Here is a 27,816-nt window from a genome sequence, read left to right on the forward strand (position 1 = left end):
ATGCTTTTGTGAGTCTCTGGCGTTTGTTTCCCTTTCTGTAGTTAGTTCTCCTTGGGAGTTCTCTCTGCTTCTTTGCAGCTTCTCTTCAGGCTGGCTATGTGTTCCCTGCACAGGCAGCTTCATAATTTCTACATCAGAATTGATATGGGGTTAGTAGCACACAGGCTCTCAACTGCTCTAAGAGATGAGGAGATGAGGAATATGGGCTAAAGTTAGGGTGCCATCAAGCATAGTCATTAAATGCTGTCATTTCATATGAACTTCCTACCACAAATTTCAGAATCCCTTTGACTAGGCTGTTGTTTCCTTCGGTGCTTTATTCCTTAGCCTACAAGCATCAGGCTTATTTGAGATACTGCAAAACAACAAAATGACTGTCAGTAAGCCAATCGGCTGTATCTGATTCTATGACATGTACTGGGTCTAGAATAAGCTGCTTCCTTCAGCTGAAGGGCAAGGAAGAGATATCTCTTCTTTGGTTCTCTGGACTCAGTAACAGGCCTATTCTAGTTGGGGTATTATAGTCTGCCACCTCAGCTCTGTCAGGCTGGTGTAGCTGGAAAGTCCGGCCTGCACCCCCTGCCCCACAAGAAGAGTAGATGGGAAGTTTGCTAAGTTTAGTCGCTGCCCAAGCCTGGGGAGAAAACCAGGCTTCTCTCTGACTCCAGCCACATCCCCAAAGCTCCGAGATAAATGAAGTCTGCTTTCTCTGGCACTACAACAGAATTTATAGTTTCATGCAGACTCCCAAATTCTTAGAGTGTTATAAAAAGGGGTCCAGAAGAGATCGGTCTGGAGAATTCACTGAGACTGGTCACTGCCTCCTCACATCCTGTGCTACCGCCTCGGGACCATACAACCCTCACAAATCATTAACTCATCCAACCGGAAAACCAGCAGCCCTCCTGTTACCGCAAGGTGACTGACTGTCTACTCAGTTCTTCAGCTGACAGTCTAGACGTCTGATAATCACATTTGCCCACATGCCTTCTGAGTTGGGAAATATAAATGATAGTTGGAGGTTTCCACTCTGATTTTCTAAAATTCCTTTGAAGTTATTATTTTCACAGGCATGTGATAGTGTTTTTCATTTAATTAGTCCTAAGGTCAATCTGTGAAATTTTTAACCTCAATATCAGTTTTTATAACTAGTGAAAGTTTAAAAAAAAAAAAAAAAAAAAGAGGGAGGGGACTGGGAGGAGAGGGAGGTGTAATCAGGATCTAAAGTACATTAATAAATAAATAATTTAAAGAACAATGAAAATAATAGTACGCCTACAAATAGAGAAAAGAATGAAAGGAGCTAGAGAGATGGAGAAATGGGCCAGTGATTAAAAGCCACTTGCTAGTCCTTCAAAGGACCAGAGTTCAGGTCCAGTACCCAGGATGAACTGTTCACAACCATCTGTAACTCCAGATCTGGGGGATCGGGGCACTTGCAGGCCTCTGCACATACACGTGTACATGTACATAAAGTAAACAATAAAATAAACCTTTTTTCTCAAAGAATTAAAATTGTTGTTTGCCAACAACTTTGAGAAAACCACCATGATCAAAGGTTACTCCATTTTATATACATTCAACTTACATGTATAAGTGTTCGATATATGTATATTATACATATATTCATGTAAATACAAATAGATATGTTCTTAGTTATTTCGTTGTTATTTACTTTCACAGTCAATACCGTGGTACAAATAGACATTATCCAATTTTAAAAGATCCATTTGTGTTTGAGATTAAAGAAACACTAAGGAATCTACAACATGCACTCATGAAAAATATACATCTTGCAATTATGCAAGATGTTCACAAGAAAGGACATTCAGCCATAAAGACTGAGGTTTGAGAGAACTTTGTAAGGTCGATAAAATATTAAGCTTTTTTAAAAAAGTAAAAAGCCAGGAACACACCTTTAATCCCAGTACTCAGGAGGCAGAGGCAGGTGGATTTGTCTCTGTGAGTTTGAGGCCAGCCTAGTCTATACTGAGTTCCAGGACAACCAGGGCTATATAAAGAAACCACAAAGTAAAACAAACAGTTTTAAAAATATACATTTAACTTTGACCAATCACTGCCAAGGTTTCTGGTTTGCACAGGTATTAACTCCATCTCAGAACGTAGCTCAGGGGCATGAGCATCCTCCTCATCTAACTGCTTACAAAGGGCTCTGCTGGGAGCCATATTCTGCTTTCCACATGTGGTTGAAAACAGATGACGCAACTCAAAAGAATTCACATTTGAATCTGAAGCCAATGTAACCTTAAGTCAGTTAAAATAAGACTCCCATCCTACCTTCAGAGCCGTTTTTACCTAATCCATTTGAGCTCAAGATGTCTGTTGAAAACCTGGGGACTGGAGAGTGTTATTATTATGAATTCTGAGGACACAAGTTCCTAGGTCATCATATTCACACAGGCCCCACCTCCACCTTGGGGGAACTGTGGTGAATTCTGAAGTAGAGGCCAGTGGTATAAAACTAAAATCCATTTCTATTTACAAATGCCCCTTAAAGGGTTTCCTATAGGGCCACCCCACACATAGACGCCTATTGTAGGTAAAAGGCACAGGCATAGAGCAGTTGACAGCTCTACTGAGCAAGGGGAGGTGGAATGTGTTTCTCAAGAGGGACTATGTTTTAACTCTATGGTCTTAGCAGCTTGGTGTGGTAGTTCATGTGGGAGTTAACAAGCTTTCTGGAAAGGACAAGACACCTCTAAATTCTATTCTAGATAATTCCTAAATGAAAAGATGTATCTCTGGGCACCAGGGCATAATTTACAAAAACAGGTAATGGTAGTACAAAGCCAGGTGTTCAAACAAAAACTTAGGTATAAATTTTATAGCCATGTGATTCACAAGGGTTAAAAAAGTAAAAATCACTCAACTGTCTTTGTCAATTGATGAAATAATTAATAAAATGTTGTGTGTGCTGGGGATATAGCTTAGCATGTGTGAGGACCCAGGTTCACTTTATAGAACTACCAAAAGAAAAAATTTTAATTGTATTTTTTGGGGTAGGGGGTTGATTTGGGGGAATTTATAATTTGCCATTAAAAAAGCTTTAAAAATAAAAATTTTAAATGCAAAATACAGCATATCTATTCTATGGCATAAAATAAAGTTTAAATAAAAGGCTAACTAAATCTCCAGATCCACAATAAGGACAAAGAAGGAATCTATGCAATTACCATGTCTTCGTACCAAAAACTATACATGGAACAGTATGCCTTGGAATCTTGAAGTGAGTGCCTGCATGTAGACTTGAAGTGGTTTCTTCTCAGCTGGGTGTTCGTGCTTTTCTCCTAACCCTGTTTGGGCACTAACTGCTATGTTAGAAGGAGGAGTCCTGAGTAGGCTCTGACATGAGTGCCTGTCAATCATTTTTTCCTCTTTTAAATAAACGTTCCTTTCTTAGTAGGGGAAATGGGTTGAAATGAGTGTAGTCTGAGAAATAAGCTTTCCTGTAACTACTAAGTGAGATCATTTAGGCTGGAAATGAGAGCTCAACAGTCTCGGTTCAGATCCTAACTCTGCCACTCTTCAGTCACATGATCATCTCGCTGGGCCAGTGTCTTCCCAAGTAAACAGAGTGCAAAAGTAGGATCCAAATGTGGACAACTTTAACCTTGTAGATTAAATCTTGGTTGAACTAAGAACATAAGGAATAGTTCTTTAAAATGGATCAATTGGGTCTAGAGCGAAAACTCAGTGGTCAAAAGCACTTGTTACTCTTGCACAGGACCCAGATTTGATTCCCATCACTAACATAGTGGTGTATCCAGGTCCAGTGACTCTGATGGCTTCTTCTGACCTCTGAAGCATATATGTGATCCACCTACATACATGTGGGCAAAATACATTTGAAATAAACTAATAAATCTAATTTAAAAATTAAAAGAACAATTGTTAGCTTGTAAGATTCTGTCAGTGGATTAAATGTTTGCAGAATTCCCAAGTATAGCAACAGCCCATGAGAAATATTTTTGATGTTTCCCTTGAACTTTTTCTCATGACTTCAAATAATAATGAAGAATCTCATATAATCAACACAGTCTTCATAAGCTTTCACACATCGGATAACAAGAAAATGAGAAGAAAAAGAGAGAAGAGGAAAAGGAAAAAGGGGAGAAGAAGGAAGGGAAGGAAAGAAGAAGGAAGAAGGGAGGGAAGGAGAGAGGGAGGAAGGAGAAAAGAGGAGAGGAGAAAGGAAAAGAAAAGAGGCAATTATCTTAAAGTGATTTGCTGTTTGGTTTTACTGTATTTTCTTAACTTGAAATATATTCATAAAATATAAAATATTAACATTCATTTGAAGTTTTAAGATATAAACTTCATTGTGAATCTCATTGTAGTTTCAGTGTATCCCTCGAAATGTTTTCATTGAACTTTTTAAATTATTGCTTGTGTGCAGAGAGTTTCCAGAAAAAAAAAATTTTTTTTCAAGCTAACTTTTCTTTCATGTAATTAAAAAGAAAATTCTGTTGTAGGACTTATTTCTGCTAATAAATTAGGCATCCAGTTTATAGTGAGTGCCTTTATTAAGATACTTTTACAGACTCAACTTTAAATATTACCATTTCAGCAAGTTGAAATCTACATGTCAATATTAGATGAATTGTCACATGTAATGTGAGTTGCAGATTTATAACCCACTGAACCAAGTAATGGATTTGCAATTAGCAGCATAGTCAAAGGATTTGATGAAAACCAGAGCTATTTCTGTGACCAGATCAGTGACTGTTCCAAATGTTTTTCCTAAGGACAAAGTGTGCTTCTCTGTGATGGGCAAGAGCCACTCTAAAAGGAGAAGTCGATCTCACTTGGATGCGTTTGATTGGAAAACACTCACTAGGGGTCAATTCCTTCCCAGCTGGTAGAGTACTAGCAGGCCGTGATATGTCATCACCGATTCTATTCAAGGATTAATGGCTCCAAAGAACAAGATGCCTCACTAAATCTTCCTGTAAGATTATACCCAAGTGTGGCTCATCCCACCATTCCAGTCCCCTTTGCACACTAAGGGGCAGAGAATGGCTTTTCACAAGTCACAGAGCAACAAGGCAAATGAGTAATCCATGTGTGTTCTAAACTACCTCTCTAGGTCCAGGCCAAGTCATAGCATTCATGAGAAACTGCCAAAACAGAAGCTTGCCTGCTCAGGAGCAGGCAGGGGAGGGAGAGATGGGATTTCTTCAGAACCATCTCTCACCATGAGGGAAGGCTACAGTGTCCCTGGAGAGATATTGCCTGATTCTACTACTAATTTGGTTCGAATGACCTTGAAAGGCTGAGGGATTTCTGTCACTCCTTCTACTCCATATATAAAAAGGTCCAACAATGAGGTTTCAGAATAGCGCCCGTGGCTTTCCCGCAGCAGAGCTGAGGAGGCAGAAACCAGGACACTTGCCCTTCTTTACACCCTAGCAGGATATCACCTGCCGATTCATCTTTTAAGGTACTATGCGTTGAGCTTGTGTTGTCAGGTTGTGGAAACGCCCTTCTGTAGCCAATTGGAATGTCTTCGATGAGTTGAGATTTTTTTTGGTTTGCTTTTTTTTTAATCTCCGGTTTTCTTTTCCCTAAATATCAGTGGTGTGTGAATTTCAGGTTCAAGAGTGTGAAAAAGACAAGAATCGGTGTCAATCTCAGAGTGAGGCTCTGTGAAGATTAACCAAAATAAGGAATATATCTCATGTTGATTGATGGATAAATTTAGTCCCAAGAAACATTTGTTAAAAGGGCCAGACCACAGAAGTGCCTCAGGAAGCCAATGGATAGGAGGATTAAAAATTAATTTGAGGTTTTCGCTTGACTGAGTGATCTGGGACTTGGAAAAATTAAGCTGTAGAATTTTGTTTGTGTTTTTACAGTTAGCTATCCTGTGTTCCTTCATTAGAGAGATTGCATGAGTCCTACAAAGTCAACTTACAACAAGTGTTACCCAAGTGGCTATTTAGTGTAAAGTTTATCTGGCAAGGAGTTCTAGGACTCTTAAGGGAAGTTAATCAGTAAAGTAAACTTGAGAACTGCCAGTTGAAGCCTAGCAGAGGGGCTCATACCTGTGATCCCAGCACTTGGAAAGATCATGATTTCAAGGTCACCCTCATCTATATAAGGACTTTGAGACCAGCTAGGCTAGCTACATTAGGCCTAGATTAAAAAAGGGGGGGGGGGAGTTTTTTTGCAGGAGGCCAGGTACAAAGAAAGAAATCAAGCTACTTACACAAGACTTTTGCTAAAAGTTGATTTACTTCTCTTTGCCCTTCCCATTTATACAAGGCTACCAGATGGCCTCATTTGGAAATAAAGAAACTGAAACCCAAAGTCCATACAATTTTGACAGTGTAATCTCTTCCCTAGAACTTAATGCTGGCAATTTCCCTAACTATTCAAGTCAAGGGGACCCCAGGAAACAAACACACACACACATGCAGGCATGCAGGCATGCAGGTATGCCTCAATTCGTAAATTCATAATGAGGAGACTGAAGTATCTTTACCAAAATTTAAAAGAAAGCATCTTTTCAATTATAGGTCAATAAGACCCATAAAATGAAACATATTTAAACATGTATTTTAAAGCTAACTATAGCCTAGGAACATAGGTCAGTTGGTAGATTGTTTGCCTGATATACAGAAGACTCTTGTTTCTCTCTCTTTCTCTCTCTCTCTCTCTCTCTCTCTCTCTCTCTCTCTCTCTCTCTCTTTCTCTCTCTCTCTCTCTCTCTTTCTGTGTGTGTGTGTGTGTACTCATGTGTATGGAAGCCAATGGCGGACATCAGGATCTGGCTCTATCACTCTTAGTTTTATTCCCTTGAGACAGAGACTCTTACTGACCCTGAAGCTATACATTGCACACTAGACTGGCTTGCCAGTAAGCCATCCTACCTGGGATCTGACTGTCTTTGTCCCCTGTTGCTGGGGTTACAGGCACAAGCAGCCATTCCCAACTTCAACATGGGTATTAGGGATTCAAACTCAGGTCCTCTTATCTACTGAGTCCTCTCCTGAGGCCCAGATTTTGTTGTTTTTTTCACCTGCATTCTGGGGATTCAATTTATATTCTAGTGGCAAGCACTTTACCAAATGAGTGATTCCCTCAATGCCCTCAGATTCTTCTACAAGAAAATGTTAAGATCAGAATGGCTAGAGCCCACTGCCTTGGAAGGGATATGTAGCCTCTTGTTGTTGTTCCTATTGAGAAAATAAAGGCATTAACTAGTGACATCTAAAGGCCAGTGGTCTGGCAGTTTGTGGAAGGGGAGTGAGAGACAGTTTCTCCCAGAACCTAGGACATAGATATTTGGTTTACAGAGAGCTCACTAGTCCATGTAGGGATCAAAACTTGGACACTCAAAGACAAGTCTGGCCAGCAGACATGTTTTGACATTCTGGCCAGTGCTTTAAAGTGTCTTAAAATTTATTGCCAATATTTTAAAATAAGGTTGAACCGTTTTATATATATATATATATATATATATATCTTTTGAAAAACTTAAAAATCAGCCAACACTTTGTTGGCTACAGGCATCTGGAACTGAGTGTCATGTCTCCCCTAAAGCAGTACACATTCTAGAATTTTCAAGAATCTTCTAAACAAACTGTGCTTTTGGTTTGTGGCCCTTGGTTTGTATGTTATTAAAACAATAAAGAATGCAAAGTAAGGTTTTATTAAGCATTAACCATGCCAGAAGGTAAACATTTGGGCCCTGCCATTTCTTCAGCTGGAAGCTGGCTGATTTTGTGTGTACATTACTCCACTTTATGGATGAGGAAATGGAGAAGATGCACAGGTAGATGCATGGCATGGCTGGCTCCAGAACAGAATACCTCTAAATGCAGTGAAGATGCTTTAGCCATTCCTTCTCATAATTCATAGCCATCAACAAGTGGTAGAATGCGTAAGTATACTGTAAGGCTCCTTTTTTATTTTTTTATTTAATTTTAGAATTAGAAGTTACAGAGAAGGCAGTATGTTTCCATCTATCTCAACCAGTCCTTCTAAGATGTTGGCATCTTACATAGACCTGGAACACTCACCAGAATGATGGGACTAACACTGGCATAGTAAAATTCCCTAAAGATTTTATATAGATTCCTAAGTTTTTCCACTAACATCTGTTTTACTGTTATAGGATCCAATCCAGAACCCTACATTGCATTTATGTGGGACACACACAAACATACACATGTATATATAGACATATAAATACTTAATACCTCCTTATTCTTTTCTATTCTGTGCAAGTTTTCAGTCTTTCCTTATCTTTCATAACTTTGATATCTCTGTCTCTGATTTTCTCTGTCCCTGTCTCTCTATCTCTGTATCTCTTTGCTTCTCTCTCTCTCTCTCTCTCTCTCTCTCTCTCTCTCTCTCTCTCTCTCTCTCGGTGTGTGTGTGTGTGTGTGTGTGTGTGTGTGTGTGTGTGTGTGTGTGTGTGTTTGTGTGTTTCTGGTAGGTGAAGCATACTAGGGTGTAAGCATGCTAAACTGGCCATCTACCTCTGGGCTGCCTGGTCTTAGTCATTTTAAGGAACAGTGGTCAGATGCTTTGTAGAACAAGGCTGAATTTTAACTTGTCTGAAATTTTCTTATTTGTCTATTTATTTGTTTATTTTTTACAGTGTTATCCATAATTTATGTTCTTTGATCAAAGTCTCTTCTGACATCATTTATCTCCTATCCCTTCCCCCTTCCACCAAATCCTTGATTCTTGCCAAGTTCTCTGCCTATTTTCATGTTCTTTTCAATTTAATGTATATGTGTGACCTGCTGCATTTAATTAGGGCAGTCTGGAGGAACATGGGTTAGGAGTCATTTGCTTGAGTGGAAACAATGTAACCAAGTGTAACTTTCCTGTGAAAACATACTGAAGAGACAATGCAACCTAAGGCAGTGTTGTGTGAAATCAACAACTGCCACTTTTGACGTGACCCTTACTTATTGGATAAGGTGTTCCTTGTTTCTGCTCTGTGAAGTTACTATTTCCCCCTCAGCCATCACATGCCCCCATACTCAATAAGAACCAGCAAAGTGGGAGCTTGTATAAAAGAACAGGAATTCCCTTTCTAAAGGCTCCACTGAGAAGAGTCAACTTGAAGACATGTTCACGGGGTTAAGCCATTACTATATTCCTCCTTCCAGTTCATTTGGTGGTCTTTTGTCAAGCTCAGTGTGCCTCAGATGGACTGCTCTCTTGGTTTTCCAACCTCTTCTCTTCTACACACATTCACTAGGAATCACCTTTCACTTACTCACCATAATGGTGTCTATCAATCTGAAGTGTAATATGTTGTTTTGTTGCTCAAATTCTAATTTTGGTTATTGATACTAAAATCTACTTTTGCCCTTTCAAAGTTCCTTAAACCTGGTTGTTTTCTTTTTTTTTTTTTTTTTAAGTTATCCATGTTATGTTTTTGGCTCTATAAAATGTTCAGTACAAAGGGTTTTAAAGTCGAAACTGTATCTACAGTTTATTTACAGATGTTGGGTTCTACATAAGAGGCTGGGACTAAATGGGAAAGAAAATGGGGAATATGTTTTTTCTCTTTTAAGGACATAAAAGTAAATTTTTATTTTTTATAAACATTTTTAGTGTGTGTGAGCACACATACATGCTCCATAAAATGTGTTTGGAAGTCAGGGAAAAACTATGGGAGCTGGTTTTCTCCTTCAGCCTGTGGGTCCTAGAGATTGAACCCAGTTTACCAGGCTTAGAGGTGGTCATCTTTACCAGTTAGTCCATATGGAAGGCCCCAGAAGAAACGTTTCTTTAACGTTTCACATGCATCTCAAGATTACAAAAACATTATAAGGGTCCCTCGGGGCTGAAGACATGGATAAACAGTAAAGTGCTTCCATAACATGTTTGTGGCCATGGATTTCCTTCTGAGCACTGAAGAAAAAGAGAAAGAAAAAAGAAAGAAAGAAAAAGAGAGAGAGAGAGAGAGAGAGAGAGAGAGAGAGAGAGAGAGAAAGAAAGTCAAAGAACTCCCTCGACCAGAAGCCAAGATACATCTATCATCATGCCTACCTTATCTCTTTCTATATTTTTCTTACCCATTTTCGAATAAGGGTGTCATCATCATGACCTTTAACCCCTACACACTTCAGTATGCTCTTTCTAAGGACAGAGACATTCTCTAATACTCAGCTCCAATGTTAATTGAAAAAAATTAGGCAATCCTGGGGGTTAACATGGAGTCTTTCTCATGTAGAGCAGGTTAGTCTCAAAGTCCTAATCTTCTTGCCTCCACCTCCCAAATACAATGATTGCATGCCTGCCTAACCCACTGTCATCTTAAAGGAGAGAAATTTACTCTGTATAGCCATGATTTTCTTTTCGAGGAAACAAAAAATTAAACACATTGAACCTGATAGAGTTGTAAGTGAGCATGAGAATCATATACAAAAATACCCAGAACAGGGCCAGCAGCATGGCTCAGTAGATAAAAGTGTTAATTCAATTCCTGGAGCCCACCAAAAGGTAAAGGAGAAAACCAACTCCATAAAGTTGTCCTCTGACTTCCACAGGTATACTGTGACACACGTGACCAGCCCATTCAACAACAATAACAACAACAATAATTTGTTTTAAACCAGAACGTCATTTATGTGACCTTCTGGCCTCTAGACTTACTTAAATTGGCTACTCTTGATTTTAAGCTGTTAGGGTAAATATCAGAATAGTTAAGCTGAGTGTCAAAACAAAGAAGCTGTCTTCTATTCTTAGAGAACCTGAGGACTGAAGGAAACCAAGGAGACTTGACATACACCCACAGGCTTCCCTAAGAGGACACTCCTTTCCAACTACACACACCGGAGGACGAAATCAACAAGCTGAAACTCTTAGGTGGAGAGGTAAAAGACCTAAAGTTGGATATTTTTTAAGACAGTTGCCTAAGAGAAGAGCAGAGACCCCTGAGGTGAAAATTCCTCTTGTAAAACATCAGAGCTTAATATTAGTTCAGTAGCTCGGGAGAGACCACCTCCAAAGGTTTGCACATCTACACAGGGCTTTGTGTTTCTTATTTCCAAGCTATTAAAATATTGCTGGTCCTTCCACTGAGATCGCAGAAGCTTTCCCATCTTCCCAACCCCCAGAGGAAGCAGGTGGATCGTGCAGTGCTTTTGCAGGTGTATGTATATGATTGATGGTTTTCTGTCTGTACCAGAGGAGATGCACAGACAGCAGGTCACAGCTGAGGGTGCTCATCACTTCCCCATGGAAATCAAAATGGACCCATTTAAGACCTGTTTCCTGCCTTGGGTTTTTATTTTCCTGAAATTGCTATCAATTCTTTTTCTTCTTTTTCCTTTTCGATATGAAATCAAGTACCGCATGCTGGCTTCAAACATGTTCTGTCCTGAAGGATAAACTTAAACTTTAGACCCCCTAGCATATGCTTCACAAGGGCTAGAATTCCAGGTGGTTCATTTGGTACTGGGGATTGAACATGGAGGTTCATGTGTGCTAAGTTCATGTATACTTTATCAATGTAGCTACATTCCCAGTCCACAATTCTGTCTCTTGAGGACTCAAGCTGCCAGTACCAGCCACTATTGTGCCACTCACAACTAGCACAGTCAGTAGAAGCAATAAGTATAAAACAGATTAAGAGCTAAAGAAACTAGAGAGAGGATCTGGCCTAAATCAAAATTCACTTTATGGTAAAGAAGTTGTCATATTACTAAAAGCTGAGCTTTGATCTCCCACCAAAACAAGCATCTGTGAATAACCTGTGAGGGTTGAGGGCAGTTGCAAGTGATGACAACTCTCATTTTTAGTAGACTGGTCACTTCTTCAGCATGCTTGGCATCACACAGTGAGTGTGTTTACTCAGCCTGACCACAGAGAGGACACAAATGTAACATTCTAAATGGTCCCAGAAGCTTTGCTAAAGGCATCTGTCCAAGCTCTAACACTGGGCCTTGGACAAAAGGGGAGCCTCTTATTCTATCATCTCAGGTTTTCTAATCCTAACAACCCAGCAACAGAAACAAATAAACCTTAAGTGTGAGCTGAGTCAGTGAGAAATGAAGCATTTGATATTATGTATGAACCTAAGTTGGTGAGAGTGTACAAAAGTGGTAGTTCAAGGTAGTTAACATTTTCCATGCTTGCTATGGGTGAGAAATAGACTACGGGCATCCTGCAAACATGCATTTGACATCATGTTTGAAGAATGGAAAAGCAGCCTATGAATGAACTACCGTGAGCTGGGTCACAACAATTAGTCTGTCTCATGGGTAATAAAACTGACACTCTAAGCACAAAAAGCTCCTGCTGGCTCAACTTCATGGTAATAGCCAGCCCAAGGCCCTCATTCTTGGTTCCCTCATACATCTGACTGACAAAACACAGCCTGCAGAGCTGGTACATGAGTCAGGATACAGGAGTTGTAAGGAGAAGTATGCCCACATGCCCCCTTATGGATGAGGTGAATGTGATTTAAAAAAAAAAAAAAAAAAAAAAAAAGCCCTTTAGTCCCAGCTATTACTGGAATGACAAGTAGTGGTGTCTGTTTGGCCAATTCAAATAGCATTTGCATGCTCAGGGGTGGTATAAGAAAGAGAGCTCTGCAGAAGAACTCAGTAGAAAAGTGGGGGGCAAAAGGAAACGTTTGGGGGGCAAGCTAAGAATTTTGTAAATGTTCTTTTGCTATGGAAACGTATATGACAAGATGCAACTTGAAAAAGTCAGGATTTATTTAGGTTTGGAGTGCAAGAGGTTTCAGGACACAGTGTTAAGAAGGCATGGTAGCAGGAGTGTTAGACACTTGCCCACATCACATCTGTATGCAAGTAGCAGATAGCAGACAGGAAGTAGGTCAAGCTATAGAATCTCAAGGTCCACAGTCCCGAGTGACCCATTTCTTCCACCAAGGCTCTACCTCCTAGGTCCCACACCCTATCAGAACAGTGCCTGCCAAGTGTTCAAATGTGACCAAACTGCAGCACTAAAGGAGGAAGTTCAAGGCTAACACTATGAATAGGAAATGCACCCCCCAAACCCTGAGGAGCAACAGGCAGGCCTCAGACTACACCCAGCAAAAGCCATCTTTTCTATGGCCAAGATGAGGCTGTACTCTGCTTTGAACATATTGTGTTGTGAACGCAAACAGTGCAGATACCACTCAGGACCACAGGGTGCCCACCACTGCCTTCCTTGTCATGTAGTTCATGAACCCTTCCTAAGACGAAGCTCCTCCATGGAAACAGAACTCCTAAGTCTTTTCTGACCCAAAATGGCCAGCATGCTGCAAATCCCTAATAGTCTTTTATCCAATTTGCCTTGGACATACTCAGTTTGCCCTTAGGAGTATAAACTTCGCTTCTTTCAGCTGATTTAATTTCCCTGGATCCTGGATCCACTAATGCCTTGTCTGCTAGGATAAGTGTCCTCCATACCCAACTCACCTTCCAGTCAAATGGAGAGATGTCAGACTTCATGTCGTGTCCAGCTGGTGCTCTCCTCTCTTCTCCATGATGCTCTCTTTAGCTTAAAATGTTCACTCTAAATTTTGATAAAAGAAAACATTTCTATACATACTTATTTGACCAAACTATCCTTTCTATGAGTATCAGATATGTGATTTGGATTTTCCAAGTTTTAGGAGAAGGGTTTGGGGCTATAGCACAGTTAATGGGATACTGGCCTAACATGTGCAAAGCCCTAGATTCCATCTTCAGCATTGCATAAATCTAGTGTGCTGTGCTCACCTGTAATCCTTGAGAAGCAGAACAAGAAGATAAACATAGCAGAATAAATCTGAGGCTACCCTGAGCTATATGAGACTCTGTCTCCAAAAAGGTGTTTGCAATAAAGGAGTTTATAACTAAACTATACACCTAAGGAGTTATTACTTTATATCCACATAAACTACAAGTTGTGAGTATAAACCTTTGCTTCTAGCTCAGCATCGTATTTGTCTTTGTTGGATGGATGGGTGTGTGTGTGTGTGTGTGTGTGTGTGTGTGTGTGTGTGTGTGTGCTCTTGTGAACAGACATTCATTCATGTATGTGGGAATCAGGGGACAATCCTTAAGAATCAGTTCTCTCCTTCTATCTTGTTCAGACGAGATGTCTGCTGCATAGCAGACTGAAGCTATCTGGTCCCACAGGTTTCCTGGTGATTTTCCTTTCTCCACTTCCCTTAGGAATGTTTGAACCACAAATGTGAGTCACAGCATCTGGCTTTTTACACGTGTTCCAAGAATTAAATTTAGGTCATCAGCCTTATGCAGCTAGCACTTTTTCCTCACTGATCCACCTTTTTAATCCAAGTAATATTTTTTATCCCACACGTATACCCCCAGGAAAATGAAATACCTCATAGTCTCCTGTAGGTCCAACTAAACCCACACAAAATCCAAGTGCATGAAAGGGCAACCATCCCCTTAGTTCTATGAATAGAAATGTAAAATCTAATCTATTTTTCTTATTGTTTTCTCTTCCAATGCCCAATGACTAGAAATTTCTTGGAATTCTTCACACTGAATCCATTGGCATGGAAATAAAAGTAAATGAAGTTATGTATGCCCTTGGAGACAGGAGACTGCTGTGATCCAGTGGCAAGAGCACCCAGGGTTCACACATGCGCGCACACACACACACACACAGAAAGAGAGAGAGAGAGAGAGAGAGAGAGAGAGAGAGAGAGAGAGAGAGAGAACTGTCTCTGCCTGGAGAGATCTCAGTAAGTCACCAGAATTGAACACTTCTCTTACACAGAAAGAGCAAAAGAAATCCCCTCTCTGACCTTCTCTCATTGACTAGGTCCTAGGATATCTTAAGAGACATTTTTTGTTTCCCAGCAGGTTCTTTTAATTTAAAAAAAAAAAAAAAAAAAAAAAAAACAGTCATTTTGGAAAAAAAAAATCACTAAATTAGTTAAGAACAACTGAATACCTATTAAATGCTTCAAGACACCCAAAATACCAAGACCAAATTCTTTAGAAAACTAAACCCCACTAAGTCACAAACATCCAAACACTGAGGTACCTGTCAGTCATGGGAGAGCTTTAGATCCTCAACAGAGAGAGAACTCAGTCACTTTGCCTTTTTGAAAGGTCAGGAGTGGGGAGCGAACTCTGAATCTGTGTACCCTGAACAAAGTTAACTAAGGTTTCTGAGCATCAGTTTCCTCGTATGCAAAATGGGAAGTTAATTAGCTCACATTAGCCATCCATAATATAGAGTCCTCTATGAGGGTGAGAGACCTTGGGTTAAACCCAGCTCTGTTTTAGTCACTAGGAAGGCTAGCTCTATTCCCCAGCATACTCATCTGGACAATGAGTGTAGAACCTCCCCCTCTCCTCACAGAACAGTTCCCAGGAGCAACAGCATAGTGAGTAGAAGATGCCTCTCACACATCTTGTTCAGAGAAGAGCAGAAGTCATTGTCATTCTGAGGAGGGACAGGGAAGTAAGACATCAGCTAAGCACCTTGGGCTCTGCACTAGATTTAGAGGGGTTTTTTAATTACTCATTTTATTCCTATACTCACAAACTAAAATAAGTCAGAGTGTTTTTAACTACAATTAAAATGATTTTCAAGCATAAAATCAAAATGTGGCAAAGAATTTATTTTACATATAATGGGAACACTAGAAAGAGACTTAGCGTGAAGAGCTGAGAAGAGATTTACCAGGCAATACACTTCCCGTGCAAGCATAAGAAGCTGATTTTGAATCACCAATACCCATGTAAAAGCCATGTATAATGGTATCCCCACACTGGGAGGATGCAGAGACAGAGAGATTCCAGGAGCATACTGGCCAGCCAGTCTAGCCAAATCAAAAAGCTCCCAATTCAGTGAAAGCCCCTGTCTCAAATGTTGATCTCTGGTCTCCACATGAGAACACACAGGCAATTGTACACACACACACACACACACACACACACAAGTGATTAAAAGATTTAAAAAAAAATCAATGAATTCATAGTAGATTAAAATTTGATTGACACCAGGTATATCATTTGAACAAAAGTTATTTTAATTTCTGTTTTAGAATCATTTGCATTATGATTTTTCAGTAACTTACAGTACAGTAAAACGGCTAAAAGATAACAAAAAAGGCAGCTGCTTAAGAGTCAGTTTACGCCGGGCAGTGGTGGTGCATGCCTTTAATCCCAGCACTTGGGAGTCAGAGGCAGGTGGATTTCTGAGTTCGAGGCCAGCCTGGTCTACAGAGTGAGTTCCAGGACAGCCAAGGCTACACAGAGAAACCCTGTCTCGAAAAACCAAAGAAAGAGAGAGAGAGAGAGAGAGAGAGAGAGAGAGAGAGAGAGAGAGAGTCAGTTTACCTTCAAGAGCCACAGATGACTTTTCTGTGGTTGTTACTGTTTTCAGAATACTGTTTACATGATTATTATTCTCATTTGCAGTGCAAAAGCAGAGTCATCCCATTGAGCGTATGATGAGAGAAGTGTCAGCTTAAACTCAGCTGGATTCAAGCATATCCCAAATCCAAATGCCTCTCTACTTGCAGTACTGGGCTATGCTTTGTCTTTCACCTTGCAGGGATGAACAGCCAGTACATGCGCAGAGAAGTCTTCTGCTGCGAGACCTGCGATGAGCTCAAAAGCTTCTGGGAAAAGGAGATTCACAAACAGACTTGTTACCGAGAACTGGAAGAAGATCGCCAGGGGAAAAGTGCTCTGAGAAAGTATGGAGATTGCTTTTCTGTCTTAGGTTTCCTTGGGAATACAACAGATGTGGAGGGCCGCTCAATTCTTTTCATCACTCACTGATAAGAGCAGGTGGATGCTGGATGCTATACTATAGAGGGAGGAAAGAGCAAGATATCGAGGGAAAGAAGTGTGTATTCAACTCACAAATCCCAGAGAGGCGTCTCCATACATTGCTCAAACACATCAAAGAAGGAGCATGTTTTAATCAGAACATAGGAGCCAAGAAGAAAGTGTAAGCCATACCCTTTGGGGATTTCCAAAGCAAAACAGGAAAGAGTGGGCAGTTCAAGGTTGGCTAGTTTGAACAACCCCAGTGGGCTAGCCTCCAGTGGTGGCTCTAGAATGCTTTCCAAAGGGGAGCACAGTAGAAGTAGAAGGAAGTTGAATATGGAAAAGTTGAAGCTACAGACTTGTGTGTAGATGGTTTGGAGGCTGACTGAGCCTTTTGCTGAGACTAAGAATGTAGCTTAGTTGTTAGAGAGATTACCTAAAATGTACAAAGTCCTGGGTCAGATACCAGCGCCAAATAAAATGTGATCCAAACACCTATAATCCCAGCACTGGACAGGTAGAAGCAGAAGGTTCAGAAGTTCAAAATCATCCACCTACATTACATGAGACTCTGGCTTATAAAAGAGAGTGAGGAATTAGTCCTGGGAGAGGCAGTCTCTCCCCAGCCATGACTTTTAAAAAAGAAGTTAGAACATAAAATACAGAAAGTCAGAAATCAAGGTTAATAGAGCCACTCATTCAATATTGGCACTGTCTTTACAGGCTTTCTTTAATGCATCTATAGCCTGCTTCTCTTAGCTGTCAGCACTGCTAATATTTTACAGCCAGAGAACTATCTGCAGGTGGATGGAGGGCTCTCTTGCCCTTTGTAACATGTTCAGTAGCATTTCTGGCCTCAAAACATTGACTGTCAGCAGAATTTCCATTCCCCATAGAGGCAAAGGTTCCTGGAGGGCAAAATGGTCCCTACTGAGAACCAGTAGCTTACAGATATCAACAATAATTTCTTCAACATAAACAAAAGTCAACTTTTTGTTGTGGAAAACTCCACAAAGTTTTCCTCTGAATTTCATGTATTTGTCATGGCACATGCCCCCACATATACACAACATGCACACAATAATAATTAATAATAGTAAATAATTTAAATAAATAAGGTTCTGTTTTCTGAAATTGTTTACTCAAGAGCTGGGTGTGATGATACAAGCTGTAATCCTAGTACTTAGGGTATGGAGGTAAAAGAATCAGAAACTCAAGACCATCCTCAGCTACCTAGAGAATTCAAGGCCAGCCTGAGCTACATAGAACCTGCTTCAAAAATAAATGAATAAAAGTAAAAATAAAGTAAAATATCTTCTTCAGTTCTTTACAATTGTAACCCCAGCAGACAAGGCCAAACTAAGCTTCAGGGTTAGCTTGACAGATGTGTCTGTATGAGAAACTATTTTATGAAAATCTTCCTGAAAGGACACATATAAAGAATTTTAGAGGGAAGGTAATGTACTCTTTCTCTCATTAACAAATGAATTTCTTGTTTTAGTTGGGAGTATATTGAAAGGAGATCATTTATTTACATAAAAGCATGCATTCTATGAGTATCGTGGGTCTGATGTAAGACCCTCTCTTGCCCTCACAGGTCAGTTCCTCAGAGCAGCAGGAAGAATTCAACTCCTCAGAGTCTGTATAGGTTCTTTGCTCCTAAAGTAGGAACAGTCCCACTGAGACATGGACTCACCAATGGGACAGTAGCTCATGTAGTCCAGAATGGCCTCAAACTGGCTACATACCTCGAATTCCTGATCCTTCTGCCCCCATATCCCCAGGCATGAGCCACCACATTCAACTTTCAACATCATCTAAACTCCTAAAAGTTTAAGCTCCAAAGAAGAGCCCCCCTCCATTTCTAAAGAAGAACTCTGCCTCTCTTCCATCCACATCCCTAAGAGTGTCACCAGAAAAGTTATCACCCCTTGATCCTACTTAGAGGAAACAGACCTAGATAAGCCTCCATCAGATGTGATGTCTGGAAAGCAGCTAGCCCCCCTGATACCCTTATTCCTGTATTCCTTCCTTGTGCCAAACTAGCATGGAAGTCTGAAGGCTCTCTCTGACCATTGCAGTTCCTTCTCCCTCTGTTTTCACAGTTCCTTCCCTAAATCTGCTTCTGGAAAGACTCCCAACTGAGATGCATAATGCTAGGCCTGTGACAGAAAAACAACAACCCTGGGCTCAGATCCTCACTGCCTCGCAGTGAGTACATGTTAGGGCTTGAGAATCTACCACCCTGCTTTCTAGCTAAGTCTAGTTAATTCTACTTATCAAGGAGAATCAGAGTAAACAGATATTAACTGCCACCACCTACCCCAATAAATCAAAAGAATCTAGAACAATAAATAAATAAATAAACATGACTTGGACTTCATTAGAAAAGTGAAACCAGTATTTTTAGGCTAAAGACAAAGACTTTAACACCAGCTATACTGCTCTTCTCATGTGTTCAGATATCATTTTTAAAGATCACTTTATTTTTGCTTATGTATATGTGTGAGTCTCTGTGTGTATATGTGCACAAGAGTGCAGTACCTATGGTGGTCAGAAGAAGATACCAGATGCCCTGAAGCTGGAGTTACAGGCAATTGTGAGTCTCCTCATATGAATACCAGGAACCAAATGCAGATCCTTTACAAGAGCAGCAAGTGCCCCTCACTGCTGAGCCATCTCTCCAGGCCCTCCACACTCCTTTTTTACACAGTCCTCCTCACACCAACCACCTATGCATTTATAGTCACCGGTTTACTGAGAACCCAAAGCTGAAAGGAAGCAGCACAGTGATTCAAGAGAGTGACCAAAAAGGAGCAGCAATCTACCTGAATAATCTGAACATCTAAACCACACTGAAAGGTCGTTTGGGTGGACAGGGTACTCAGGCCTTCACTGGTTAGCAGTAGTGGTAGGGCCGCTATGAAAGTGAACAAATGTGAATCCCAGATTCTGACACCATCTCCCCATAATAGATGATTATCCTGTATGTGTTGATCTGGGTCCTCTAAGAGGATCGGATTACATGTGCTGGAGATTTATCAGGAAAACATCTATGGGAGAAAAAATGGGAAAGAAATTATGGTGTGGTGACAAATGTTTCACACCTGGTTCACCTATGCACATACATGTGTATGTTTACCATAAATCTCATCGACAGGAAAGCTATGCCATACACAACTCACAGGCAATAAAATTTATAATGCTCTTCATTATAAATTCAGCACAGCAAGCTGATTCTCACAGTATGATTTTAATGGGTTTTTCTGACCTCTTGTGCCTATGGCCAACGAATAGTTACAATTAAATCAAGATTTGACAAAATCAAGTTAAAAAATCAGTGCTGGTTTGTTATCTGCCTCAGTCAAAAAGTCCTATCATTGATTGTGATACTATTTAGTTCTGAACAAATATTTCTTCAAATTTTTTGTTATTCATAATATGATACCTTTAAGATATACTTCTTATGTTAATACAGACTGTTCAAAGCAATCCATCAAGCTTGATGTTATCACCCAGGCAGCCAGCCTTATCAGAAAGCCTGAGAAAACCCTGAGTGTAGTTGGAGAGGAGAAGATTTCAGTACAGAGCCTTTCAAAAATGAGTGACAAGGAGGGCCTGTGAGCCATAGGACCCCCAGATCAGACAGTTTGGTAACAATTAAAATGCAGATGAAGCTAGACATGGTGTTGAAGGTCTTTAATACCAGCTCTCTGGAAGCAGAGGCAGGCTAATCTCTTTGAGGTCAGAGACAGCATAATCTACAAAAGAAGTTCCAGGCCAGCCAAGGGTATATGTATTGAAAGCCTGTTTGGAAAAACAGACAGATGATAGATAGATAGATAGATAGATAGATAGATAGATAGATAGATAGATAGATAGATAGATAGACAGACAGAGAGAGACAGAATGCAGATGACCAGGTAACAACCTCATAACACAGAAGAAACAGAAACACAGGTAACACAGAAGAAATGGAAAATTGTCAATAGATGAATGTCAAAATTGGAGGTCACAGAATCTCAACAAATAATCATTTCTTAGCTGTCTTCTGGCAGATGCTGTATCAAAGGGTCCCTGAGAAAAACAGCTGGATGACATGTGTGCAGTGGTTCCACACTTCACCTCTCTTTTCAAGCAGGCAAGCCACTCTTACACCTCCCGCTTTTATTTAAAGTTGAGACAGAAATCCAGTGTCCTGATGCTATTCTCCCATGTGTGTTGCTTTTCTGTACACCTTTCAACTTTCAGACCTTGGTTATTAACATGCTACAGGCACAATCATTGGCAAACACAAGGCTAATCCTTCAGATTCTTCCCATGCTTGCCTGGGCTAACAACTAAGATGTTTTAAATAAGAAGCTTGAGACAGTGAGACAGCTCAGCAGGTTAAAGCACCTTACCTCTCAAGCCTAAGGAAAAGGGGAAGAAGAGGAGAAGAGGGGAAGAGGGGAACCAACACTGAAAGTTATCCTGTGACTTCCACATGTGCATGAGCACACACACACACACACCCCCAATAATAAAAGTAATAATAATAATATGAAGTAGTGGTAGTGGTTAATTTTAAAATAAATTTTTAAAAGAAGGTGAAGTTGCCCTGGAGCTAGTTTAATGCCTAGAGCCCTCAGAATATTTTTATTGAGTTGATTGAATGTACCATTTCACATTTGGGAATTTCTCAGGAAAGTACAATAGATGAGGATACGGCAAAAACAGAAAACAATATGTTCATTTTGAGACTGTTCATAAGAGAGACAATGTGAATACATTTTTCCTTTCTTCTTCTTTATATATTTTCATTTTGCTATACATATTGCCTCACCTCCAGTACCTCCAGATTCTTCCAGATTATTTTGCTTAAAGATTTATTTGTTTTCATTTTATGTGTCTGGATGTTTGCCTCCATGAATGTATAGGTGCCACACGTGGACCTAGTATCTGAAGAGACCAGAGGAAGGAATGGAGTCCTCTGGAACTGGAATCACAGGGGGTTATGAGCTGATGTGGGTGCTGGAACCCAACCCAGACCCTCTACAAAGCAGCAAGTGCTTCTGTCACATGTTAACCCTGCTAATCATCTCTCCAGCCCCTTTCTCATCCTTTGATTGATCAGAGACCACAAATTAGTTTGTGTTTTAGTTTGCATTTTCTATTGATCTGTCTGCCTGTTCCTTTTTTTCAGGGCATGTTAACGATGGTGACTCTGTATCATATAAGACTTAAAATCAGGTCCTCTAAGTCCTCCAACCTCACTCTTCTTCAAAATTCTTTTGGCTAATCTACTTCTTTTCTTGCTTCTCCACATGAAATTGATTGTTTTTTAATGACGCCTTACTACGTTTACCCAGGCTGGCTTCAATCTCTTAGACTCAAGTAATCCTCTTGGTTCAGTCCTCCAAGCAGCTGAGCCCACAGATGCCTGCTCTTCCAGCTTGATGATAACTACAAAACACTTTAACTGGACTTTTGGCTGGGATTTCACTGAGTCCAGTATTAATTTGGGAAGGCTAAATGAAATCTGATGAAAGACTACCTATTTGTAGACTTAACTTATTTTTTACAGTTTTTCTATTCTATTTCTGCTCTTTACTCATTGGCAGGAGTCATGGGCTTCTTGGGGCAGAATTTATGAGAGGCAAATGGAAAACATAAGTGGACGAGGAGATACAGAGTCAAATGCACTAACCAACTGCATGTATGGTGTCTCCCCCTCAGGCTTAGAGAAGAATGGAAGGAGAGGCTGGAGAAGAGGCTGAGAATGCTGGATAATCCTGATGACAAGGAAAAGCAGGCTAACCCTGAGAACTGAGTGCTTCTGGCAAACCATCAAGGGCACCTTTTTTCTGAGAGGAAAAAGACTTCTGTCTGAGTTAAGCTGACAGAACTTCCCCCATTTTCTCTCCCGTTCGAGAAAGGATTCACATGCAAACCCCACCGTGTACTAGTGGGAACTGTTATCCAGCTTATTGCTCTTCACAGAGAGGACAGGGTGACTGCATGGGTAGGATTCTTAGGCTTAGGTTGATATATATATATATATATATATATATATATATATATATATATATATATATATATATATATTCTTTGAATTAGCACCCCTCCCCAGGTTTCTAAGATTCATGTAGTATAAGCTGGTTCTGTATTCTCCCCTCGTCTTGAAATCTAAATGCTTTCTCTGAGCTTGCTTGAGGAAATGACATTAATAAAATCTAGCTCCCTACAACTCCAGAAATTGGTCACAAAATCTTTGTCTCCTTTCTCTGGTGTGTGTGTGTGTGTGTGTGTGTGTGTGTGTGTGTGTGTGTGTGTGTGTATGTGCAAACAGAGATGCTGACAGAAATAAAACTAGTGTGAATATTGAAATTTTAATGATATTATCTGAAAATAAACTGAATTCATTTTTCTCTTCCTATAAACTTGGGCTTTTTGATGATTATGTTTTATTTAGGCACATGCCTAAATAAGTAAATATAAAGTATAACCCTGCTAAATAGTCATGTCTGTCTCACCCTTATCCTTGCTCACCTCAAAACTGCTAAGACCTTTCACATTTGTCTTAGTCAGTTCTCTGCTGGTACAGCAAGTATTGGCCCCAGAGTCCTCAGACACATTCTGGAATTTTGAGTCGTCTTCACTTAGCTTCCTGCCTGGACCTAAAGAAGCTTACTAGACAGATGGCATTTACAGTAGCAAGCGTGGGGATTGCCTTGCCTCAGGTTGCTTGAGGCAGGACAGGAGCAAAGGATGTAGGACTCCAGGCAGCCAAGCCACATAGGTGGCCAGAGGAAATAAAAAGCTGAGTTCAAGATGCTCTGAGACAGTCCTGGGAAAGACATGTTGTCTAGCCTGCTTCTTTCTGCTTCTTCTGGAAAACTAACAACCCTCATTATGGCCAAGAAAGCTGTGCACGGTAGGAGAGCTAGAAAGACTTCCACCATCACCAACAGTGAGATTCGAAAGGCTGTGCTCAGGCCTCTACTGTGGGCTCTTAATCAACTCACATTCAACATAAAGACTGTAAACTCATTCTTGGAAATGCTGAGCGAATTTCAAAAGAGGATGATCATGAAAAGGGACTTTGGTGAGGACCCAGAACCATGGGAATAAACATCAAGATACCTGACCACATATAAGTCAGGAGAAGTCTTCTCAAAATGTAACACTTAAAGGGAGATCTAACCTGCAAAAAATCATTTCACTATGTATGTACACACCTACACATCACATACTATGAGAAAGGAAACAAAACAGGGGAGCTGTGGAAGATAGGAAGCTATAGGGAAACGTGTGTAACAGAATGAGGAGGGGCTTCCTCTATAGGAGAGAGGAAGTAGGGGCAGGGGCTATAGAGAGAGGCTTAAGAACACAGGCTTATCCTCACGATAATATAGCCATTGCAACTTATAGTTAGGCACTTATATACTATATGTTAGGTAAGCACTCTTCCAACTGAGCTGTCTCTATACGTCTCGTCCCACCCATTACCCATTTTCCTACAGTAAGCCTTTCATGTTAAAGTATATACAAACTAGTTAGGCACTGGAAAAAGACAAAGCCCCAAATTGGTATTCTTATTAGAAATCTAAAGGGAAGTTCAGGTCAGGTTCATTAAATACTCATTATCAAGCCTAAAAAGCTTGAAGCTATAAAGGGTTAAAAAAAAATCTTTGTCTATATGAAAGTGAAAATCTTTTATGTGGTAAAATGGAACATGGGCAGAGTAGCTTTGGCAGCTTTTCAAGTTTAAATGATCATTTGGCTGCAGCTTGGAAAATGGATTTGAGAGATGACAGGAGATGGTCTGGAGATGAATTAGGAGTTCACGTCTGTGGTCACAGTGATAAAGAATATAAGAAATAGAATGCATGGGTCTTGCAGATTGGTTAGACGTAATGAGACATGAAACATCTAAAAATATAGATGTTCATTTATCTTAACCAACACTTATTTAACATGGACTAAATATGGAGAATATGAAAGCTGAAAGCTGCTGAGCTGGTTCTATTAACAGCCAAATTTACTAACCAGTGAGGACTCTGTGTGTGGTGCCTATTCTCCTGGGCTTTGGGTTCCTGGTGTAGCAATCTACCCTACCACTGTGCCTTTCCAGATGGCGGGATAGATTATTGGGTGTAATGTTTCCTAGCACAGGACCTGGTACAGAGGAAAGCCTTGATGTAACTGGACTTTCATCTCGTCCTATCTTCTGACTGTCACCCGTCTAGGCCCATGGAAAATTCCGGGTTCACTCTAGAGCAGTGATGTCAAGCATACCTACCAGGCCCAATTGTTCAGAAAACTGTTTTGAATTCACAGATCTCCTGGGCCCTACTCTCAAAGACTAATTTTGCTGATTTCAGGAACTGTGTTTACATCGAAATACATGGTAGATCCTGATACTCAGCTAGACTTGGAACCTAGTTCCCTAGAAGGCAGAGGAGATAATGAGGGGGAGTGAAACAGTCTGTTAGTCAGACCTAAGAGAAATATACATTATGCTCTCTGCCAGTACAGCCCAGGGAAGGGCTGGTCAACTCCCAGAGTACATGAGGTCAGCCCTGGAAGATCAGCTAGCAAAGGCAAGAAATGATGTCTGCCTGTCAGGACGGGACTGGAGGAAGGGAAAACAAAGCATAGGCAGGGTTAAATAAGGGAAGGTCCTTAAAATGCTACAGTAAGGAGTTTGGGCTTCGTCACGCAAGCAATGGAGGCTCATCAAAGGTTTCTAAGCAGGCTGGTAACCTGCTAAGAGCTTGTCTTAGTAACCTAGTGAGGAGATGTTGGCAGCAGGGTTGAGAATACACTCTACAGAATGAGGGATTGTCTTTGCTAAAACTGTGATTATCCAAACAGCTTTATTTGGAAAATAAAGACTTCAGTGATCCTGAACTCTGGCCAAGGCAAGTGGAAGTACAGACAAAGGATCTAAGTAACAAGAGGCAAGGATCCCAGAGTGGCCACTTATTTCTGGTAAACAGCTTCAAACTTGCAGGTTTCCTTGCAAAATTAATTACCACTTTCCTTTTACTAAGACTTTACATTATACCAATTTAGAGGTGAGATCAGATGCCACCCCTCAAAAAAAAAAAAAAAAAGTTATTTTTACACCTACCATTGTTGATACTGAGGAAAGTAAGCTGAAAGGTTCTTTTTCATTTGGGACAGCTGAAAAACATCACTCCATGTTATCGACAGAAGAACTGAAAGCAGCAAGTGTCCCTTTCCACAAAGTAATTTAGCTGCAAGATTTCAGAGCAGTTTACAAGCCCCCAGGTATATTTGGGGGCTGAAATTCTTGTACCCAGATACAAGATCAAGATCAAGGAGATACAATAGCACTCACGGCTGCTCCATGACTTGAGGCATCACTGTCTGTGGGAGACACTGGTTAGGAAAGATTTACTGTCCTGAGCTGACAGAGGAGATGGGCCGGTACCCAGTCAGCTGGGTAAACCAGAGGATCATTTATAATACAACACTGGGCAACCCCCACACACACCCTAAACACCATGATAAAGTGAAGACTAGGCACAGGGCCAGGCCTCCAAACAAGACAAGGACAGGAGGGAGTACTTTAGGAAGAAGCCCAAGTCGATTCCATTAGCTATGACTTACACAACACTCTCTTTGAATATATAGACTGTAAAGAAGAAGGTGGGATTGTATCATAACATGAGACTCTTGCAACAGCTTTGCTATAATGAGCTTTCTCCTAAAATAATAAATTACTTGCATGTTTGTAGCAAAAAAAAAAAAATTAAAAATCAGGAAAGGGAAAAGTATTTGAATGTCCTACAGGCTGCCTGTGGCCGACATTATAAAGATTGCCTAACATTCATCATGCATACTCAAAAAGATAGGCAAGTAATTTTTCAAAACCTGAGAGATTATGTCCATTTTTATAGCCTATTCTGTTTTAATTTGTTGTGGCCATATTAGAATCGAAGGAATCAGATCTGCTTTTCACTGAGTAAAATGCATATAGATGTGGGTTATCTGATTGCTATTCCTTTATTTATTTATTTATTTATTTATTTATTTATTTATTTATTTTGGGACTGTCTCTGTAGCTGACTCAGAACTCTTGATCCTCCTGCCTCTGGCTCCCAGCGCTAGGATTATAAGCAACTACAACTGTCTCTCTTCTTTCTTGTTTCTTCTTGTCTTTTGGCTTTTCTCTCCCTTTCCTTTCCCTTTCAAGTACAGACTAGTTCTGAACTCTTGGGTTCAAGTGGAATTCTGCCCTCCCACACGATAGCATTAGAGATGTAGACCACCATGTCCAGTTTACAAAAAGCCTGTGGTAGAACCCAGGGCTTTGAGCATGCTAGACACTCTTCTAACTGAGCTCCAGACCATAGTATCTGGTTTTCGTACAGATGTGGATTTGGGAAGGAGGACTGTCTCAGGTTTCTTCAGATACATTCTTTTTGTTTGAGATAAGGCCTCTCATTGGCCTGGAGCTTCAATAAGTAGGCAAGGCTAACTGGCCAGCCAGTTATGGCGATCCTCCTGTCTCTGCCTCTCATCTCACCATTACTATGATTACAGTGGGCACCATCAAGCCCAGTTTTGTATGTGGGTTTTGGAGATCTAAACTCAGCTCCTCGTATCATGAGTTAAGCACTTTACAAACTGAGCCATCTCCCAAGCCCTTCTTCCTTTCAAATAAAAATTAAAATTTAATAAAAGAGATATAACATATAAATTTCTTAAGCATGTTTCACTATAATAAAATTTACAAACAATTCTTTTAATGGATTCTGTAATTGCAAACATGTCACTCATTAGAGAGGGTTGCATGCACCACCACCACACAAGAACATATCATATTTCATTTAAATGAGTCCCCAACAGACACTCCAGTTTTTCTCCATTTTGAGTAGCACTCCAGTAAACATCATTACACATGTTTTTTACATGCTTGTCCAATTACCTGCTGAAGATGAAGTCTAAGAACAGCCAACTCCTGGCTAGAGTAATAATCTTCCTCACTGAGAAAGTTATTGGCTTGGTCTGCCCTGTATCCAGCCCTACCGTTCCCCCATCACAGAAATGT

General features: G+C 40.4%; 1 protein-coding gene across 1 annotated transcript; it reads left to right on the forward strand.

The window, feature by feature from the left end:
* The first annotated feature begins 5,374 nt into the window (after positions 1-5,374).
* On the forward strand, positions 5,375-22,762 carry Fam240b (family with sequence similarity 240 member B). The gene is made up of 3 exons (XM_034509692.2): positions 5,375-5,461; positions 16,531-16,675; positions 22,470-22,762. The coding sequence occupies exons 2-3, from the start codon at positions 16,533-16,535 to the stop codon at positions 22,561-22,563; spliced, it is 237 nt and encodes a 78-aa protein (XP_034365583.1). The 5' UTR covers positions 5,375-5,461; positions 16,531-16,532; the 3' UTR covers positions 22,564-22,762.
* Positions 22,763-27,816: the final 5,054 nt, after the last annotated feature.

Source organism: Arvicanthis niloticus, chromosome 8 (genome assembly GCF_011762505.2).
Source record: "Arvicanthis niloticus isolate mArvNil1 chromosome 8, mArvNil1.pat.X, whole genome shotgun sequence".
NCBI classification, from domain to species: Eukaryota; Metazoa; Chordata; class Mammalia; order Rodentia; family Muridae; genus Arvicanthis; species Arvicanthis niloticus.